Source organism: Poecilia formosa, unplaced genomic scaffold, assembly GCF_000485575.1.
Source record: "Poecilia formosa unplaced genomic scaffold, Poecilia_formosa-5.1.2 Scaffold94, whole genome shotgun sequence".
In the NCBI taxonomy this organism is placed as follows: Eukaryota; Metazoa; Chordata; class Actinopteri; order Cyprinodontiformes; family Poeciliidae; genus Poecilia; species Poecilia formosa.
Window position 1 is genome coordinate 1066434 of NW_006800033.1, and position 20939 is coordinate 1087372.

Here is a 20939-nt window from a genome sequence, read left to right on the forward strand (position 1 = left end):
TACATACGGGTGAAATTGTTAATAAAGTTGCATTTACTGTATATGTTTGGATAACATAGATAAATGATTGTAAAACCTTAAGATAGGTTTCAAAATCATACTGACCAGTCTGTGCCAAAAGAAAAAANAATAATAAAAAAAATGTTTTATAGGTAAATAGCAAATGCATAAACAGCAAAAACAAGTGGTTTATTTTCTAAAATGGAAAAATGTAAACTGCTACGCATTAACATCTACTTTGGGTTGTGTGGAGTCAATATGATGTGAGAATTAAACCAAAGTCAAGTCTTCCTGCATCTCTTCTCCCCACTTTGTTTGCATCTTCATCTCAATAATTCAACAAAAAAAAAAAAAAAACATTGCGTGTTATGTTAAACACATTTCTATTTATATATAACATGTTTGAGAAAACTGACTACAAAAAAAAACAAAAAAAAAACTAGTCGGTGCCATCACCTACTATTCACCAATACAGGGATTTTTAAAGCTAATAATGACAACTTGTAGTGAAGTATCTGGTACAAAACCTTGTTAATGATGGAATGATGCTTGGAGAGGTTCTTTTAACATCATGAAGGTGCGTGATGTTCTGATCACAAAAGCGTTTGTTTTTGTGATCAGAAAACACAAAAACAGTTTGGCACAGGAAATATTTGAAACCAATTCCATGCCTGGAAGTGAGGCCAAACATGTCCTTTAACTTCAGAAGAAGATTCATTTGTCTGGAGTAAACAATGCCTTAAAAAGCTGTTTCCCTAAATGATGATAAAACTTATTTCTCTAGAATAATAATATAAAAAAAAGGACCACGAGTACTTGAGGAAAACTTTTTTTCCATGTTATAACAAACAAAAATCTATTTACATTTTTTTATTAATGACTGATTCAAGTGGACTCAGTATTTTGAGCGAACTTTCACCTCTCCAAACAAACCCTCTGAGAAGGGCAACCTTCACACCTGTGAACTGGCTGGGATGTTCAAGTGTCTTTCAGTAACAGAAGGCAACATGGCTTTAGGTCCCAAAGTCCAGTTTTCTGACATACACTGGCTCCTGTGACTTGTTTTATGCAACCAAACCATCATTCAATGACAATAAATATGAATCAGTAAATAACACAACAGAAGCAGTTTTAAATCTTGGACCTGTAAAACTTTGGTACACTCAATGAGGCATGAATAATTCACATTATTCTCCCACTGAGCTCTGGGAAATGCCACAAGATGACTTGAAGAAGATGTCAGTTTGACACTGTTGATGCTCAGCCGACTCTGATGCCTTTCTTTTCTCAAGTCCCACAAATCCTTTCCAAAATGTATTGTTTTCATACGTTTTTTTTCTTACCCCAGATATGACGAAAGCTGGCAATTTTTTTTTTTTTTTCACATAAGCTATAGTTCATTTCTCTATCAGGCCTCCGTCTTTTAATTTGAAGTAGAAGAACTTCTCCAACGTGTTGGCACACTTGCAGTACTCGCTGTCTGGGGGGTTGTACTCGCGACAATTGCTGATGATTCGCTGAAGATCCGCAATAAAGAGCTTCTTGGTTACATAGTATCTGTTCTTGAGTTTCTCTGTCATGGTCTTCAGGTCTCAATGTAAAAGTAAAGAAAAACACTTAATAGTGCTTAGGAAATACAGGAATTCCATAATAAGACACAACATTTATACATTTGCTAATTCTAAGCCAGTCCAGCAAAAGAAGTGGATTAAAATATTCTTTGAAAAAAAAGAAAAACTTCAAGATCTATTTATTACATAAAAATAGAATCAAAGGAAATAGTGAAGGATTTATTAAATAAACCAATAGGACATGCTGTTTTAAATTTGTTTGATATAGTTTATATTTCATGAAATACCAGGCTTTGGACATTTGAAAAAGGAATAAACACAAAGATGATATTACTCTATTAAAAAGAGGTAGATGCTCTCTTACCAATAGGAAAGCGGATGACTTCATAGTAATCAGGAGCTTCAGATTTCTTCACTGGTTCCATGAAAGGCCAAGCATCAGGATGAGTCTGACAAGAAAATAGAATAAACTCAAATTGCCACAGAGCTTCAAAAAATGTTTAGCTTCATAACTCCACACTTTTCTAGACCCCAAATTCCAGATTTTCTCGATGGCTTTAAGAACATATTGGACCAGTGAATATAAAACCCTGAAAATGCTTGTGCTGCAGTCAAAAAATGAATTGCAAAAAATGAATTATTCAAAACACAATGATTTTCACTTTATGAGAATTACATAATGTGTAAAAGATTTAATGAAACAACGTGACAAATCTGACAAAGTCAAATTAAATTATATTGAAACTTTATTGTGGCAATCACAAAGCTCCATATGTATGTCAGGCATATTTGTAAAGGGCTGGTTCAGCAACCTTTGACCTTTCTGTCAATTTTCCAACTTTAAACTCAGAAAATTCTGTATCTAAGGAAAAATGTAACACTTCCTCTACAATATTAAATCAGTCATGAAGTGTAATTGCATAAGAAAGGTTCTTTATTTTCCTTTCCTTGTGCGTCATCACAGGACACAACAAACTGAAAAAGTTAAGGCACTGCATGTCTGAGTGGCACACCTTTGGTTACTGTAATGCATTACTGATAATGTACTAATGCTACCACAAAGGAGCTTTTATGCACCAGCTGTCCTCATTAATTATTCATTGGTTAGATGATAAATTGTGTGCTTTCTTTAAGAAACAAAAACTTTGCAACTTCTTAACTGCTTCTGAAACTGTTGAAAGGTTTCAACATTCAGGCTGCTGCAAAATACTAAAATTGGCCAACAATGGATTTGACAAAACAAACAGTGGAAATGTTCAATGTGTTGTCATGGTATAAAACTCTGAGGTCTTCTATTTTACAACCCAGAAAACAAAATACTGATGGTAAACTTTAAATGGAAGCGGTGATATAAGCATAAAGTGGTTTTCCAGTTTGGTGTGAGCAAAGGAGAAAAATTATGCAGCAAGTACTTTGTATTTTTAAAAACATAATATCAAGGATTTACAAGTTTATTCCAATTTATCCATCAAATTAGGTGTCTGCAGGGTTTACCCGATTTTTGTAAAAGATGTTTTTAAAGTGCACACTGGTGGTTGATGATTTTCTTCACCGAAATCCATCAGTCGTTCTTAGTCTTAATGCATTTATTGAATAGAAAAGAAAATTTAAGATATTTTTAATTCCTGAAAACTGACCAATAATAGTGTACGGATTGGTGAACATGTGGTTTAAGGAATATGCTCAGAAAAAGCAAACCTTTGGTATTCTATATTTTCTTCTTTCCAACAATGAACCAGTTACAGAAAACAATTCATACAAATTTTATAGTTTTCAAGACAGCGTAGAACCATTTTTATTGGTCCCAGTTTGGTAATTTTTGTTTTCTGTTGGCAGGTGATTCTAACCTTTATTTGTGCCAGAAGGTTCTTCAGCATGTTGTAAAGCACATCAGGGTCCTTCACCTCTTTCCTGCAGAAGATCAATGTTTAAACTAAAAATGATGCAGAAGACTATCTACATGCAAATAAAAGATACAAAAATTGGGTAAAATAATCAACGCAGCCTATAGAAGGTGTTTACCCTTTGTCCTTGCTACTGGGTTTCCAGCCTGTCTCTCCTGAAACGAATACAGATCTTAGTCATATGATGAATAATTTAATTGTACATGTCAGCTTACACCTTGTACACACTCACTTATTCCAGGGATGCTTTCCACTGGGATCTGTCGCACGCCCTCTTTGAAGCAGGTCAGACCTGGGTAAACCTTTCTGATCTGACTCTGTTTTCTCTCAATCAGCTTCTTTATAATCTAGAATGATCACACCAAAATTGGATATAATAAACATATTACAAACACAGATACACTCAAAACTGGCATTTTTTGGCAGTAAAGATTCTTATCCTTACACACCTCCTTCTGTCTTTTAATAATGTGAGAAAGCTCTGTGTAGGGGATCCTTGGGTTTAGCTCGCACTCCATCAAGGTTGCTCCCTCATAGTCTTTGATATAGCCCAGGTATCGACCCTTGGGGACTTTGATATCTTTGGAGAAACCCTATGTAGAAAAAAAATAATAATATTAAAGATAAAAGGAGACATGAATCAACAGAAGCACTGATAACGGAGTTGCTGTGCCTCCAGTACCTGCTTTTTGAAGTAGCCAATGGCATACTCATCAGCATAAGTGAGGAAATAAAGGATGTTGTGTTTAATGTGATACTCCTTCAGGTGGTTCATCAGGTGGGTGCCATAGCCCTTTAAAAAAAAGTAAACACAGATACGTTGCTATTATTTACTGAGATGTATGACAAACGGATGCCAAACAAAATATATTGCGGATCTTCCCACACTGTATTCATGTAGCGCTTTTACAAACTAAACTTGCCAATTCCTTTGAATCTTGAAAATGTTTTAATTTATCTAAGCTGATGTAACAATTCCAACTTTGAATAGACCAAAATGTTTTCTCTTTTTCCTAAAATCAATATATTTTACTGGTCTTGTTAAAGTCTGGATTTAAATCTGATTGAGATGTTACAATGTGATTGTTACTACTTGAAAAGTCTCCAATGAGGCTGGATAAAAAAAAAAATAAATAAATAAAAAAAATAAACTACAGAAACTTTAAAGAGCGTCAGAAAAACAAAAGCAGCGTGGAAGTTAGTCCAGGTCATAGTTACCTTGACTTGTTCATTGGACGTGACGGCACAGAACACTATCTCTGTGAAGCCCTGAGTGGGGAACATCCTAAAACAGATGCCTCCAATGACGCGGCCATCTTTAATGAGGGCTAAGGTTTTGTGCTTCCTGTGAAAACAGGGATTGTTAGGGAAGGTGGAACACACAGCTTTGAGCGAAACACAGCGTCTCCGCAAAAATGAAATAAAAAAAAAAAAAAAAAAAAAAGATGACAAAAAATAAAGTAGGAGAACATTTACTTACGGGTCAAACACGAGTCGTGTGATGTACTCTTTGGGCATGCGAGGTAACTGATGGGAAAATACGTTCTGAAGGCCAACAAGCCACATCAGGATCTTCTTGTTGGACTTTTGGGAAAGGGAGTTTCCGATAACGTGGAACTCAATGATGCCCCGTCTCTCTTCTAGTCTGGCCGTCTCGTCACGAGCAGCGTTAGGTGTCAGCAGATTAGTCTAGAACCATTAACTATGTGTTAGCATTTCCAGTTTTTCATAGACATACAAACCACGCTGGATTGCAGTCATTTAACACAAAGGGAGAAATATTTAGTAGATTGCTGTAAATCAAACGATACTAATTGCTGAGCAGGTTTATGGGGACAGACCTCCGGTCCGAGCATAGCAGCAGGATCAGTGATCGTCATCATGACTTCATTCACCAACTCCATAGGAATGTCCCCCATCACACGGATCCTCTTAGCGTCTTCCAGCGTCAACGCCTCTGGAAGTTTGCGTTTGTCCCCTGAAGAGGAAGCGACATTTTTCAGGTTAAAACAACGATTAGGCTTTTTTATATTGTTCATTTTTGTGAGAATATTTTCATATTTTAGGCCAGACTGCTATATTTTATGAAATCAAATACATTTTTGTGCCGCACTGCCTTTCCAAATAATAATGTTGCTACCTGGATTTAACTAACCAAATAACTACAAGCCCAACTGTTTCTAATTTCTTAAACAATCACCTCTAAAGACAAATCATGTTGTCTTGGAAAAGGTGTTAGACTGTTTAAGACGGGTCAAATCATCGGCGTCAAGCAGCGTAAACATCTACCTGCAGTTCTTTTCTGTTTAGCCAGGCAGAGTGGAGCTTTGAGCTCCAAGAGTAAACCAAAGGAGAGTCCGTCACTGACCTGTGATGGGCTCTACGCCTCCCGTATCCGTGCTGCCCAGAGAAGAGGAGCTGTTCAGACATTTGGACAAAGCAGGAGACCCGGACGCTGAAGTAGGACTGATCACTGCAAACAAAAAACCACACAGTTACAAATCCACACAACTTTGAGAGCAGCATAACTCTGCACTTTGTGTCTGTTAGACCAAATATATTAAACCTTATATCATTTCCACATAGCTTCTGTTTTTCTAATGTATTCGAACCAATGAATACTCAAATTCTAATTTAACGGTACTGAGAAATGAGGTGAGGAATTTAAAGAGGTCTCAAGAGAATTTGAAATAAGCAATCCTGCTAGGTGAAAAAAAATAATGTACAATTGGAGGCAACTTTTAGGATGCACAGGTATGGCCATTAAAGCAGAAAGCAGAAAACCCGGACATGTCATCACAGGACCATTAGTGGGTTCTTAAAATGTGCTTTATTCTTATAATGTCCATTTTAATAAAATAAGTGACTCCAGCACCACCTCACCTGTCTGATGTCCAATCTGTGTGCTTTCTGAAGCAGGCATGGTGAAGTCAGCCTCCCATATCGGTGAATTTTCCCCGTAGATTTCCTCTTCCAGCATCGACAAGAACCTGGAAACAAACATAAATGAGTAACTTATCTATAAAGGATGATATAGACTGCAACGTAAATATTCAAGATTAAATTCATTTGTAAACGCAGTGATTTTTGAAAAATTAGAAATGTAAAATTATACCGAAACTCATCAACAACCCTGTTGCATCTACAGTCACAGCTATAACAGAAGCCACATGGCGGCATCGGAGAAGCTGCTCTTACTTGGGAAAGTGCGTAAGGATAAGTGTGCGTTTTTCTGGCAGCAGTTTGTCCTTCTCCACTCTAAACTTCTCCAGGAGCTGGCGGCGAGTAACGGTGAAGATGGACTTGAGTAAGTTCCGGCCAAACACCTGCGTGGTCTCGTAGCGAGGCAGGCTGTCGTTACTTTGCGGGACGTGGCAGTAGCACAACCACCTGGCAGCAATGGAGATCAGAACGTCTGTTAAGCACAGAACCTAGCATAGATCAGGAAAATACACACATGCTTTCTCGTTGTAAACTCCTGCACACACCTGGTGTAGTCCAACTTGTATGCTGTTGCATCGTCTTTCTGCGTGCGCTGACGATACTGCGTCGGTGTCTCAAGCTTCCAGTAATTCAGACATATGAGAAACATCTTTGAGAGTTCAAACATGGTCTGTCTCTCCTTTGGCGCAAGGTGGCTGAACTTGTACTGTACAAAATTCAAAACGCCCTGCACAACAAAAAGGAGGACAAAATTAGCAAAACAAAAACTGTTCTTGAGACTTTGTTTGTTATAATAAGCTTTGTATTACCTGCTCGATGTTGGGCTTTTCAAACGGTGGACTTCCCAGGGATCCCTCCACAACTGGCTGACTCATCTGCAGGATGCATTTCCTCAGTAGCTTAAGGGACACAAGGGGATACATTGATCACAAAGCTGTCTACTGTAGCAATTAAAATCATTGCAGCTGAACTGAAGCACTGGCTTACCTTGAAAAGGTAGAAGTACACTTGCTTGGTATCAGTGTCCTCTTCTTTGTGTACAGACATGAAAAGGTTCTCGACGTCAACCACCATCCCCAACAGCCTGTTAATCTCATCCTCAGACACGTTCTCCAGATGGGACACGTGATCAGCTGTGGGACAAAACATCAGTATTAGTATTCAGTCTCCTTACCGAATATCTGCTAAGTTCAAGGTGGATGAAAAAAAAAAAATCAATGAAAGGGTTTTGTAAATAGATATTCTTTTTTTATCTTAAATATAAAATCCATCTCCGCTTGTCCATCTGACACTAGTTTTTAATATGGCTTAAAGAATAAATCACCATCTGAGAACAATCCTGGAAAATGACATAATGAAGCAAATGAAATGTACGTAAAATAGTACCATGAACAGAACCATGTGGAACCCCATCCTTAAGATTTATCAAAGACTATTTATATCTAAATAATGTATTTATATATACCCTAAACTTGTGCATCAGACTCGCATAAAAGATGTGTATCCATATGAGACATTTCTGGTTGTAAAAGGCAAAATAAAATAAAAAAAATACAATCATCCGAAAACACTGTAAGAATATGTTTTTTGTTTGTTCTGTTCTCTCCCCCCCTCTCCCCCCTATGTCCATGAAACTGCAGCAGTAATTTGGGTTAATCTATGAAATACATTGGGATGATTTAACTGGAACCCACTTAAACAGATAATCTCTGCAAAAATAGAAATATAATTTCTTGTGTATGGCTTGGTAGGGGGGGGAAAAATAACCAAATCCACATTGCAGGTTGACCAATTCTAATTTCGGAAATGTAACTGGTGTTTAAATGCACAGCGCTCTGCATGTTATTCGGAGAAGGGGTCTGGTTAGTTTGTACCCAGTGCATGTCCACAGCTGCGGCAGGGCTCGCTCAGGCTGGCTGCTTGCTGCTGCAGATCAATCCGTGTAGCTGAAGGGGGGTTCGGGTTTTTCCATCCATTGCACTTGCATGTGTCACTGGCCTGAGAATAAAAACAAAACAAACCACATGGGCGACTTAAATTGCACACCAATTCACGTTTGTGCAAGCCAATAATTGATATCAATTAAGCTAGCCGAGGAGAAATATCCTTCCACAGGTTTGCGTTTATTTTAAATGCCCATTTCTCTGCCAGAGTAGCTAGCTACAACGCTGTACAGCTACGCCGATAAACTGTGTTAATAGTTCGTTGTTATATAGGGTATATTACATATGATACAATCACACCATTGCTTTGTTGTTGTAAACTTTGGCTAGCCATGTTAGCTACCTTGCACGCGGAGAATACGCCAAGTTTTTCAAGCTTTTTCGCCCGTGGAAAAGCTCGGACTTGGGCTTTCTTCTGGCTCGCACGCTGTTGCTGGCTAAGTCCTGGTCTAACCGGGTCGCTGTTCCCTGTACCGGAGCCTGCTGCTGCAGCACCGGACCCCGCTGAGCCACTCGACTGGGCTTGGAGAAGCCGGGGCTGTAAGGCCTGTGTAGCCGGGTCCGACATATCCACGCTGCGGATACAGACTCCCTCCGCTACCGATTAGCTCATACGCTGCCTTTAGGTGCAGTCAGAAAAATGAGTTTTCCATAAACACACCTAAAAGTAACTTTTACCTCGAGATTGTGTTATATTCAGATAATAACGGAATCTCACGCTTAATTTAAAAAAAGTCAAATTTTATTTGTAAAAAAAAAAAAAATTATCCGCTAAACTGAGATTTGCAGCAACCTGCAGGTTTTCAAATCCTTACCGGCCCCTAGTGGGAAAAGAGGGAAACTGCAACACAATTACCGTTTTGAATGTGGACATGAGCAGGCGATGAGTAAAAAAAAAAATACTTAAACTTACAAAAATAACATGATCGGATGGCTTTTATTTAAAACAGGAAAGCAAAATTTTCAAACTACTGCAAAAATAAGTCAAACCTGTTTCTTTTAACTCTCTGGAGTCACGGGACTCGGATAAAGAGAGTCACTAAACTATCTTTAGTTTGATATTTTAATATGCAAAAACAGAGCATACTCTGAAAAATGTAGCATTTTTCGAAGTATCTAATGCGAAAACTAGCCGACGTTTCAACTGTTCTGCATTTCACCACACAACGCTGGGAGTTTTAGGGCAATATTAGCTGCTTAATTACCCTGAATTTTTCCTGAACCAATCTTTGCTAGGGAAGTTGGTGGCCATTTTTTGCAACATACATGTTGCTAAAAGTGTGGGCGGGGCATCGTGGTATTTCACCAAAACAACCAGTGCCAACTCTGGTTATTCCAACATCTTTGCACCTATACAAATCGTATATCTATAAAAGGTGAGGCTTTAATGTCATGTACATTTTTAATGCTAAAATTAGAGCATTTACTCCATAGCTTAAATAAATCTACCATCAAAAGTGGATTTAGTCTTCGAAAAACAAGTTAACAGTTAATATGAAAAAAAAAAAAAAAAAATCACTCAAAGATGATACCTTCGGCTCTTTTATTTGTAAAATTACATTTTCTTTCCTCCTTCTCTACACATCTTCTCTACCCGATACCCACTTTACAGCAGCGAGCGCTGTTCTGGTGCAAGTTCTTCTGTGCAAGATGGTGATGCCACAGCAGGATGACAAGATTACTAAAACTCAAGCCCTCCTTGAAATGAAAGAAGCAGAGGATAACATCTCAATTCACAAAGCTGATGAGACAGAACCAGTGCATTTAATACCATGAATCTCCAGAGGAAAAAAAAAATTAAGACATGAAAAATAAAGTTGACAGAATACAAACAGATTGTGTTTTTTTTGTTTGTTTTTTACAGTAACTACAGATTGATTACAAACTTCAAAAGTCTGTTACAAATACAGAAATATGTTTTAAATGCAGTTGTGATTTTGGTCAAGAAAAAAAAAGAATCTTTACACATCTCCCATTTTACACTGATAATTCAGAAACATTACATTAATGCTAAAATTACATACGGGTGAAATTGTTAATAAAGTTGCATTTACTGTATATGTTTGGATAACATAGATAAATGATTGTAAAACCTTAAGATAGGTTTCAAAATCATACTGACCAGTCTGTGCCAAAAGAAAAAAGAAAAAACTAATAGAGATAATCAATCTACACAGCTCAGCTCTATAAGAAATCTGCCCATTTGTTCTCTCTTGGTGAAAACCTCCTTATCCAATTCCTTAAGACTCCATATGCACCCTGCTTTTAACATAAGACCATGATGGAAACATTTATGGTGCACTTGTAAAGTGAGTCCAAGTTGTGCAACAACAGGGTTATCAAACCTACACATTTTCCTTCCTTTTCCATTAATTCGATTTCCTCTATACAAACACAGAACAGTGGACAAGACGCCTCTCTTAGGAGAAATTGTTAATGACTTCTGTTTGTTTTCCTTCCATGAATGGGATGTTTTTTTGGTTTTTTTTCCCCAATCCAAGGTGACGTCATGTGTCCATCAAAAGAAAGGTCATGGAATGGCGAGTCCAGGGGTGAAAAAACACGATTCTGTGAATAAGCCTGTAGGTTGATTTCTTGGTATTTTTGGCAGGTTCATCAAGCTGGAACCATCAGTGGGGATCTGGCAATCAACTGGCCAGTATGCTCATTTTGTCAAACAGTTAGTTGGTGCTGAGAGGATAAGTTGGTCTTTTGGTGGTTTGGTTGGACCAACGGGGGCGTCGTTTTACAGCTGGCTAATATCTGGTGTTGTTGATCGGCTGGATCAGCTGATTTATTGAGTTAGTTAGTTTCCACCCCCACAGCACTGGCCGCTTCTGCCCTGTGGAGCGGTTTCCTGCAGATCCACGCCACCTCTGGCCCGTCCGCCTGGTCCCGCTCCGCCCTGAGGCTCGTTCTTCGGAAGTTTCTTGGCTGTTGCAGAGAATAAAGATAATTGGTCAATCTCCGGCTTAAAGTATTGCAACAATGGATTCTACCAATAATTATCTACCAATGAACCTAAAAAAAATGTGACAAATGACCAAAATTTTAAGTAGAATCACATTTATTAAAACTAAGATTAAATATATATTGAAAGAAAAAACAGAAAACTTTTACACTGAAATGTCTACGATAGAAGGCTCCAATACTTTTTTTCAGTCAAAAGCAAAATTTATTTAAGTGCATATTTACAGTGTTACTAGGAGGTACCAATTTATTCTCAGCCTGTATAAATCATTCATGAATTAATAGTTGGACTTCTGAGAAACACTCACCTATAGCCATAAAAATCTCATTAACATTCATTGCGGTCTTGGCTGAAGTTTCCATGAAGAGCAAGCTGTTGTCGTCTGCATATGCTTGTGCTTCCTACAGGACCAAAGGAAACAGCTCAGGGAATTTTGACCTTGAAAATTAATCTGTAGCAGATTCTGTATTTATTCCCCTTACCTGGAAATCTACGGCTCTCTTACTGGCCAGGTCGGCTTTGTTTCCTGCCAGTGCAATAACGATGTTGGGGCTGGCTTGTCGCTGCAGCTCCTTCACCCAGTTCTTTGCACGTGTGAACGTATCCTTTACAACAGAAAGGTGCAAAATAGTGTGATACCACACTTAAATCTGACTCGATTACGCAAATAGTCGACCAGAGCGTTTTGGTTGTGACTCACTGTGTTGGTGATGTCGAAGACCACAATGGCAGCCTGGGCTCCTCTGTAGTACATAGGCGCCAAGCTGTGATACCGTTCCTGTCCTGCAGTGTCCCAGATCTCAAACTTGACTGTTGTATCATCCAAACATACCGTCTGTGTGAGGAAGGCAGCTAAAAAGATAATTAGAAAAATAATTAACGGGTTTATAAAAAAAAAAAAAAAAAAAAAAAAAAAACACAGTATATTTGACTTCTTCAGAATAAGTCTTGGTGTCATGATAAAGAAAAAAAAAACACAAGTCACTAAATTGGGACACATTAATAATATGAAATCAATTATTAACATTCATAATCTGCTGAAAACGCTACAAATCAAAGAAATAAAAAACATAGAAAACAAAAGAAAGCAACTGACTTTACCAGGAGGAAATGTTAGTTTATGAAATGCACACTCACACAATCAGCCATCTCTCACATGACACCTAAAGCTTAGCTCCTTCTTGCATAGTACACATTTTAAAGCTTTGTAATCTTTGACCAGGCATGCCGCTGACCACAAGTTCAAAAGAAAGCAAAAAAGAAAAACAAGAAAAGTGCTGACTCGTTTTATTTTCACCCATTCTTTGGCGAGTATCCTGTTCCTACATTCTTATGCAAGTTGACTCATCAGAACCGGATACAGCAGGGAAGACAGTTAGGGAAAAAGTGACTATGAAATGACTTATTTCATACATGTACAATCTTAAATTTTCACTTGACTGCCCTGAAGATACTGAACATTTATATATACATAAAAAAAAAAAAACATTTCTAAAACTGCTACCCAGTGAAATGTATGTTTGTATCTTCTGAAATAGGCAAACATGTGGAAAACCCACAAAAACCTGTGGAATACAACAAAGAAAGGTGGAAAGTTTCCAGTTGTTAATCCAGTTTCAGATGGATTAACATATTTCTGTTCAGCAATTCAATTCGTAACATTCCACCTTTAATTCAAAGCTCCATTTAACTGGTATTTGCCCTCATTTTGATTTGATGCTACAATCTAGGTCCATTGAAACAGTCAAGAGACGTGCGTCACTTTCTGCAATTTGACCAGTTTTGGTAAAGATGTCTGCCTACTTTGCGTGAAGAGCCTGAAGCCAGTTGAAGTCATCCTTTGGTCTTGGAAGAACTGGTTTTACCAGTCCTTCTCCTGACTAAACCGACAACAAATATGAGCAAGGCCTGCCAGAAGTCAGATCACTTCTACTGGCATGGACAAGTCTTCTGCTTCAGGGCTGGAGTCTGATGTTTTAAATCAAGAGTGCACAATCAGTTCAGAACCTTAACACCCACATGGATGTTTGACGCAAACCAAATGACTTCATGTGCAGAAATATTTCATTAGAAGTCTACCAGCTTTGTGCGCCTTTTAGATAGCCCAGATGACTTTTAAATAACTTCTGTATACCACCAGCTGGTGGAAGAATGCAGCACAAAAAAAACAGTGAAACTGAGACAGAAAAACAAGAATTTCAATGTTTTTTTCCCATATGCAGTTGTGAAAAGTTACAGTTTAATTTATTAACTTTCCATTTATTATCTTAGAAATCTAAGATAATCTAGCTAATCTAGTTTTAGTCACACTTTATTCCGTGCTTTGTAATTTAAAGGATAAAAGTGAGAATTTCTGAAATCTGAAGGCCTTTTTATGTTGATTTGTATTTGGAATATGCCATGTATCTATAAATTACTACATCATCAGAACTCACTGATACTACAGATTACAAATACAGTGCTTTAAACAAAAATGCATGTTTACCTGCATGGAAAACATACAGAAATCCTGGACTCCTTACCTCCGATGGTGCTCTCTTGGTACTCGTGAAACTGGCCCTTGACGAAGCGCAGCACCAGGCTGGACTTTCCAACTGCCGATTCTCCCAGTAGCACTAGTTTGAACTGACAGATCTTGTTGCTAGCAGCGGTGCCGTTGGTCCGTGCTGGTCCACCTCGCCCTGCCATATTGCAGCGTTGGAAATTACAAGAAAAAAAAAAAAAAAGGCCGTGTGTGGGAGGGGTAGGAGAGGATGAATGAGTAAAGGCTTAAGTTTTTTCTGCAGAAGGACGGTGAAGCTGAGGTAAACGCAGGTGGGCTCAGGTCATGCAGGTAGCTTTCCTGGAGGAAGACGACACCTCACTACTGAGAGCTGCAAAAGAAGAGAGAAAAGCATTTAAGTTTATTGAGTTTCTACTAAACAACCACAGTCTCCGAATACAATCAAAATCGAAATCCACCAAAAACAGAAATCATCCTTATGCTTCTGCACTAAAGCTTTGTTGTCGGCTTCAAAAACCTTAAAACTGAAGTTGTTGATGCAAAGCACCACTATCAGACTCATTACCCCGTTTGAGAGTTATTCATTTAGCCTTGTTTAGTATAAACAAGTGCTAAAGGAGAACACTTCATGGCTTATTTGAAATTGTGCCCTTGGTTTTTCTCCCACAGGCTACATTCAGACCATACTACTAAGTTTCTTAAGATGCTACTGCATACGCTAAGGACTGAAACAAGAGGCAAAAATAATCAGTTCAATTACTTAAAGTTAAAATTGTTTGTAAAATAGAAATATTGAGATACTAGTCCTTTTCTTTAATCCATATCATGCAACATATATACGGACATGAATAAGTGGTGAAGGTACTTGACAAAGGCCAACCTGAATGGTTAATGTAAACAGACCTATTAACCAAAAGCTGCAGTGCCCTAATCCAGCTGGTTACCTTGGTTATCTGCAGAACATGCAAAGAAGCAGAGCATGAACTGCAACACTCATTAATGCACCCGGTTCTGGCATGTCATAACAAAACAGCTGTCTAATAACAGGCCCTCAGTCTATTACATGCAAATAAGAAGTCTCAAGACGGAGATGTAAAAATACAAAATGTGCAATACAAAATGTGCAACATTAAGCAACCAACAGCTCAGTTGGTTGCTTATCTATGTTAACTAAAGTGCTGCCAGTTAACCTAGAAGCTGATCAAACTGTGGCCTAGTCAGACAGGTGACCAGGATTAATTTAGTTTCTGCATAATTTTGATGAATTATACAGAAACATAATGATAAAATGGTTTTTTTTTCTCTCTAAAGATGGCCCTCATCTAAACCAGCTGAGCCAAAATAACCATAAACGACTTCCTGTTGGTAGAGGTTTACCAAATTTCCTTACAGCTAACTATATATATTATTGAACATTTCTGTGCATCATTGGTTGCTAAAGTGCATCCAAAGAGTCCCACATAAACAAAAAGGTGTATATTAATTAAAATCCCATAGACATTTGGCAACAAGGCCTTCTGATAGATTTCATGTATTCAGTCAGTTAATGTACATAAATCCCAAAATTCAACTTAAGATTTTAAAATATCCCATTTCAATATCCACATGTGTTTTGTTGCAAAGACTGAGCAACTCTAAAACTATTCATTGTTTGACTTGTTGTAGTCAAGAGTCAAAAAAGGGGAACTCAAATGGAGGCAGAAGTAAGCCACAGCAATATATTTGATTCATTGTAATTCAGTATTTATAAACCACAGACTTTTTTGACTACTGCATACCAGCGCATTTCGCTTCATGTTTGCCAGACATGACAGTCTTAAAACTTCACCAAATCTATTTTTTTTTTTCAGCTGGATGACGAACATTAGGTCAGTCAGCTTCTGCTCCGTCAAAGGACAGGAAACAACTCAGCTAAAAGCAGGAAGTGAAGATTGCAGAACACTTAACTGCTGAACACAATAAATCCAGCAGTCTAACACAGACAGTTTGACGCTGAATTCTTACACCGAGTATGAAGGATAGATATTTGCTGGTAGAGTTTGGTAATGTACTGACAAGAAGAAATAGGTGCGGACAGTTTTTTTTTTTTAAAGAAGCAGGGCTTTTCCCCGGCATGCAGCTGAACTCATTCTTAATCTTTAGCATGTGACTGCAGATCACAGCTTTGTCCATAAAATATTCAGGACTTGCATGTTTTATTTGACAGTGCAGCAACCATGTTCTACTAATGTGTTAGCATTAAAACATCAGTAAGCTGCACTACTCCTTTTTCAAAAAAACTGCAACTTTTGCATATTTTGCAGATGCTAACAGTGTTGTGAAGGTACCTGGCAGACAAGTATGCAATTTCACAGCACATCAAAAAGAAAACAAACAAACAAACAAAAAAATCAGGAAGGAATGAAGGCGCTCTGCTCACCTGGACAAACAAAGGTCAGTCTGTACTTGTGTGCTCGCAAGCAGCTGATGACAACTCGCCTGTATTCCTCGCTTAAGGAATCAGTGGTAATAACTGAAATACCGCCAAGATTTTTTTGTAACACTCGTACCTTAATCATGCATTATGAGAGAGGGAATCTCTAAAGTGCACTCAGAACCTTGATAATGAAATGGGATAGAGAGCGAAAAAAGCAGGACATGGTCAGGGAAAAAGGGAGGAAGAAGCAGCAGCAGCAGCAGTCACAAGAGCCTGTTAAATATTCATCATGGCCTCCTGTTTGCTCTGCACCCAGCGTGATGTCCAAGACACCAACAGGGACTGCACTACGTTTAATGCAAAATATGGCAGTGTGTGCAAACTTTAAATATGTGCATGGAAATTAAGTACTATAACTAAAAAGCATTTTTGTTCCTCAGGAAAATATGAACCTTCCTGCATTGTTAATAAAATAAAATAATAATAATAATAATAATAATACAAAAGAAACAGTTAATGACGCTGATGTACCCCAAGGTTCAACATCGAGTTCTCAACTTGTTTTGTTTTTATATAAATATAAAAATACAAAGTTTGTCCATTTCATATCATTGTCTGACTTGTAACTCTCATCTATTTAGACTTTCTACAAATAAAAGAAAAAAATTCAAACTTATAATCAATGAAGAAAACAAACTACATTCTTTACCTGTCCTTACTTTTCAAGAGAATGTTAAAATTCAACTCAATCCCAGAGCAAAATTTGACATTAACCTTGCCTTTAATTCCGCTAAACATAATGCATATCTGAAAGTGAAAATATTGGCAAATTGGTATGTTTATCTAGACAGCTCCTCAGGTCTTAATAGTATAATAAGCAAACAGTACAAGTTTTATGAAGGCAACCAGAGACGAATGTTGTGAAAAAGGGTGGGGTCACAGAACAGCTGGTTGTATCTGATATAAAGGCTGCACCACAGGTCTCCCTTTGTTCCCTATACCAAGTAACCATCCAGTCTTGGCTAAGGCAGTTTCAAATATACAGTCAGCAAGATTTCAAGTTCTACACACTGAAGTCAGATGCATTTGTTAAAACGGTAAAGATACACAGGCAGATCATCGCCTAGAATCTACAATGAAATGACAAATTCTTTTCATAAAAGGTTGTTCAAATGGTGTTTCAAGTCAAAAATGTATTTGAAAGTTTAAATATAAATGCACTGATGTAACACAGGACAAGCAAACAAGATAGTAATCACTTTAAAGGCCAATAGGAAATCACAGGAACTTCCCTTTCTTGTGACGTCTCTTCGACGCTGGGTAACCAAACAGAGAAGTCAGAAGCCCAATCACCATCTTGTCATTTAGTTGAATGTTTCAAGGAAACAGAAAAAACAACATTCCTTTCTAGTAAGTAGACTGAATTACTGCTCACCTCTTCAGATTAGTGGGCCTTGAAATGTCTAGGTTGCTCTTCTAGATTCTTTCTATGCATCAGAAGCTAAACTATTAAGTACTTATTCCTAGCATCAAAACTCAAATTGTTTTTATTCCAAATAATGACGGCACAAAACACAAAAATTGACACACCTGATTAGAAATGCAAACCCTTGTTTCCATTTTAGGTGTTGTGACCTTTGAACTTTATACAATACACAGCAAACTTTGGAAAACAAACTTAAGCATACTCTTTTAAAAAAAGGAAAACATAACTTTTATCAGGGCTGATTTGCCAAAACGTATTGCCGCTTTATGAGGCCAAGGTCCAAACACCATAAACACCAGAACAGCCCATGCACATGGCTGGTTATCCCTTTCTGTCTCAAAGGTCCAAACTCTGCTCCTGTTATTAAGTCATAAACAGGAGGTACATGTGATTTAATGTGCTGTTAAATGTAAGCAGACACACGTGTAGATAGATAACTTTAGCAATATAACGGAGAGAAGTGCAACATAACACCTGTCAACGGTAATGACACTTTATGAGATGACATTTAAAGGTATTTATGATTGAAGTTTGTAAGGCAAGATTAAATGTTAGGTTACAAAAATAAGCAAATTTAATAAAATGGACGTGGAAGGAGTTTCCTAGCTGTATGAGCATTTGAAGAAAGCAGATTGCTTACGAATCCGTCAGTTAAACTGCTGAGTCTCTCAGATAAAAACAGTTATCAAGTACTTAACCGTCTCCATAAACAGTGTTTGTTGTAGTCGAAACAAATGAGGTCTAAATACACATCCGGAGCACATGAAATGATTCAAGTTTCTAATGTTTCCAAGTTAGCAAAACTTCTTTCTGGTTGTGGTTAGCTTTAGCACAACAGCTAACACAGGCTGAGCGACATTAGCAGATAAATAAACGACCAAGTGTCCAACAAAGGCCTTAAAATGTGGTATTTTAAGGTCCGACTGTGAACAAGAATATTGTCAGCAATAAACATCTGACTAAATGCCTGAAACAAACTCCAACTGTTAATCTTTCCTCTTCGCCTAGCATTTTAGCATTAGCTTAGTGGCGTAAACGACAGCAAAATATAAATGCTAAGCAACTGAAAAGGAAACTTTGTTTAACGTGTTTAATGCGACGACTAAATGCGTTTCTGGAGAGAAAAAAAAAGTACTAATTGGTTAACTTCTGATAGCATTGTTAGCAGCTGTGTCAAAAACGTCATTAAAACAACTTTCATTTTTCTCGGCCGCACGTCGTCAGCTGTTTCACGCTGTCCGATAGAAACTTGGGGTCTTTCTAACTGTGTCTCTTCCGGAATTGAAACCATATCAAAACCCTGTCAAGCAGCAGTTGTTATTTGGCTTTGAAATGTTGTTTCTCAATTTTCCGTCTCTTACAGCCCGAAGCTCATAGCTTCACTCGATCCACTCTAATGGACATTTAGGCTGAGCTCGGACTTGGCACATCGGTTCGGTTAAATTGTACCAAATAAGGCTAAACAGCTTTTCAATAACATAGAGTGGACATTCTTTAAGGGTTCCCCCTCCTAACATGTTCGATCATATTAGGCAGCTCGACTTACATGACTTTTTCTTCTTTCGTTAGCCTCATCGGCAGTGGCTGTCTTCTGCTTCGTGGGGTCTGGCCTTCCCTTCCGCTAAGCGATTTTTTTCCGGGAACCTCCCACTGTTTTTGTCAGTGCCTGTCTGACCAATGACAACGTCAGCCTGCATAAACTATCAGATTCAGAACACCGGTTAAGTTTCAAAGCTTGAAGCTAAATGTGTACAGTTCTTTTCAGAGGGTAGAAATAAGTTTGAAAGTGTTGCACATTGATTAAAAGATACTTTCTGCTATCCCCGTCTATGTTACTTTTTCACAGCAGAGAATTTCGTATTAATTAGCATATGATGACAAAAGGTTACACCAGAGAAATTTAGGAACGATAAACAGTGAACATTAAAGAAGTGAGTGTATCATTAAATAGTTCATTTATTTCATTCAGTTCAAATAAAGTGTTCATTTCTGTTTATTTGAAACCCAAAGAGAAACAAAAACGTCAAAATATGTCTAAACAACCAAAATGTAATAAAATTACCATGCGTTTTTAGATGTGAAGACTTTTTCAAGAATTCTTCTCATGTTTTAGTCCTGAATCGTCTCTTTTAGAATGAACTAATTGCAATCAGTAAAAACCAAAAGTCATCAAATACAGCTGTTTTTCTGTTTTCTTTTGAACAGAAGATTAAGATTGTTAAATGTTTCTAACTCTACTTGCAATAGGTTATATTTGGTGATACCTATAGAATCACTAGATAAATCACTAGATAACTTCATCATAATTAATGTGATTGCTGTGATATAGATATTTTGACAATAAATTGCAGTGTTCCTCATTGTAGTATGGCTAGAATTATTTAAGCATAATTTATTTACTAGTTCCCTTCAGACTGGACTGAAATTAAAAATTGAGAATGTAAAGGGCTTCAGCCTTCTTTTTTTTTTTCTTTTTTTTTTTACATAATTATGGACTTTTTTACCAAGTTTTTTCTAGGATTTTGTCTGTTGATTCAGATTTTTGACTTATTTTTAATAGCTCTATCTTAGAGCATTTTATCGAGGCTTAGTCAAGGATTTTGATCAATTTGTTGCTAATTTCTAGCTATGCTGTTGGCAGTGTGATTGTCCATTTCATGTGGGTCCATCTGCTGTAAAGATCTGCTATTATAGGAGAACTTGATCATTTTATCAGATGAATTTCATAAATAAGGCCTTGTTGCTTGCTTACCACTAAAATCAACCCAAAGCAACACATGTGTACTTGGCTTTACCCTCAACTGTATTGACATTGTCATGGAAACTTTCTTTTTTACATAAAAGCAAAACTTATGAGAAACAAACAACACGGTTTCCTATCAAATCTGTTTTTCCTGCTCAGTCATGAATTATAGTCTGTGCATTTTGTTTCTGTGACCACATAGTGGCGCTACATCTCTTTATCTAACATTATTTCAAGGACAAATGATGTCAGCTGCTGTGGAAACAGCAAATAAAGCAGCTTTCACTGATGTCTTGCTGTGCAACTAATGAAATAATATTACATTTATTATCTACTACTACATGTACCGTCTCTGTTGCCGTAGTTTTATTGATGTATCTAAATTTTCAGTCTCAAATTTTTAGGCATTATTTTATACATAACTTGTAAAGAGTTATTTTACAAATAGATAATATTTGG

At 37.4% G+C, this 20939-nt stretch overlaps 2 protein-coding genes across 2 annotated transcripts; both read right to left on the reverse strand.

The window, feature by feature from the left end:
- Positions 1–1320: 1320 nt before the first annotated feature.
- On the reverse strand, positions 1321–8993 carry LOC103142194 (histone acetyltransferase KAT2A). Its single transcript, XM_007558115.2, has 18 exons — positions 8705–8993; positions 8293–8416; positions 7406–7551; positions 7228–7317; positions 6964–7145; positions 6674–6865; positions 6359–6465; positions 5844–5948; positions 5317–5453; positions 4956–5164; positions 4694–4820; positions 4158–4268; positions 3925–4068; positions 3708–3822; positions 3594–3630; positions 3419–3482; positions 1936–2020; positions 1321–1591 (listed from the first exon to the last, which is right to left on the reverse strand). Exons 1-18 carry the CDS (start codon positions 8927–8929, stop codon positions 1398–1400), a joined length of 2394 nt encoding a protein of 797 aa, XP_007558177.1. The 5' UTR covers positions 8930–8993; the 3' UTR covers positions 1321–1397.
- An 897-nt stretch (positions 8994–9890) lies between these two features.
- Positions 9891–19392, reverse strand: LOC103142193 (ras-related protein Rab-5C). Its single transcript, XM_007558114.2, has 6 exons — positions 19284–19392; positions 13855–14205; positions 12033–12184; positions 11815–11937; positions 11640–11733; positions 9891–11295 (listed from the first exon to the last, which is right to left on the reverse strand). The coding sequence occupies exons 2-6, from the start codon at positions 14018–14020 to the stop codon at positions 11168–11170; spliced, it is 663 nt and encodes a 220-aa protein (XP_007558176.1). The 5' UTR covers positions 14021–14205; positions 19284–19392; the 3' UTR covers positions 9891–11167.
- Positions 19393–20939: the final 1547 nt, after the last annotated feature.

Excerpts from the sequence above, each read along its gene's own strand:
- LOC103142194 (XM_007558115.2), bottom strand. The coding sequence starts at position 8,929 with ATGTCGGACCCGGCTACACAGGCCTTACAGCCCCGGCTTCTCCAAGCC. Across the intron at positions 5,454-5,843 it reads AGGCGTAGAGCCCATCACAG|GGGACAAACGCAAACTTCCA; the intron begins GTCAGTGACGGA and ends CTTCCTCTTCAG. Across the intron at positions 3,483-3,593 it reads CCCAGTAGCAAGGACAAAGG|GAAAGAGGTGAAGGACCCTG; the intron begins GTAAACACCTTC and ends GATCTTCTGCAG.
- LOC103142193 (XM_007558114.2), bottom strand. The coding sequence starts at position 14,020 with ATGGCAGGGCGAGGTGGACCAGCACGGACCAACGGCACCGCTGCTAGC. Across the intron at positions 11,734-11,814 it reads AGAGAGCCGTAGATTTCCAG|GAAGCACAAGCATATGCAGA; the intron begins GTAAGGGGAATA and ends TTGGTCCTGTAG. Across the intron at positions 11,296-11,639 it reads TGAGATTTTTATGGCTATAG|CCAAGAAACTTCCGAAGAAC; the intron begins GTGAGTGTTTCT and ends TCTCTGCAACAG.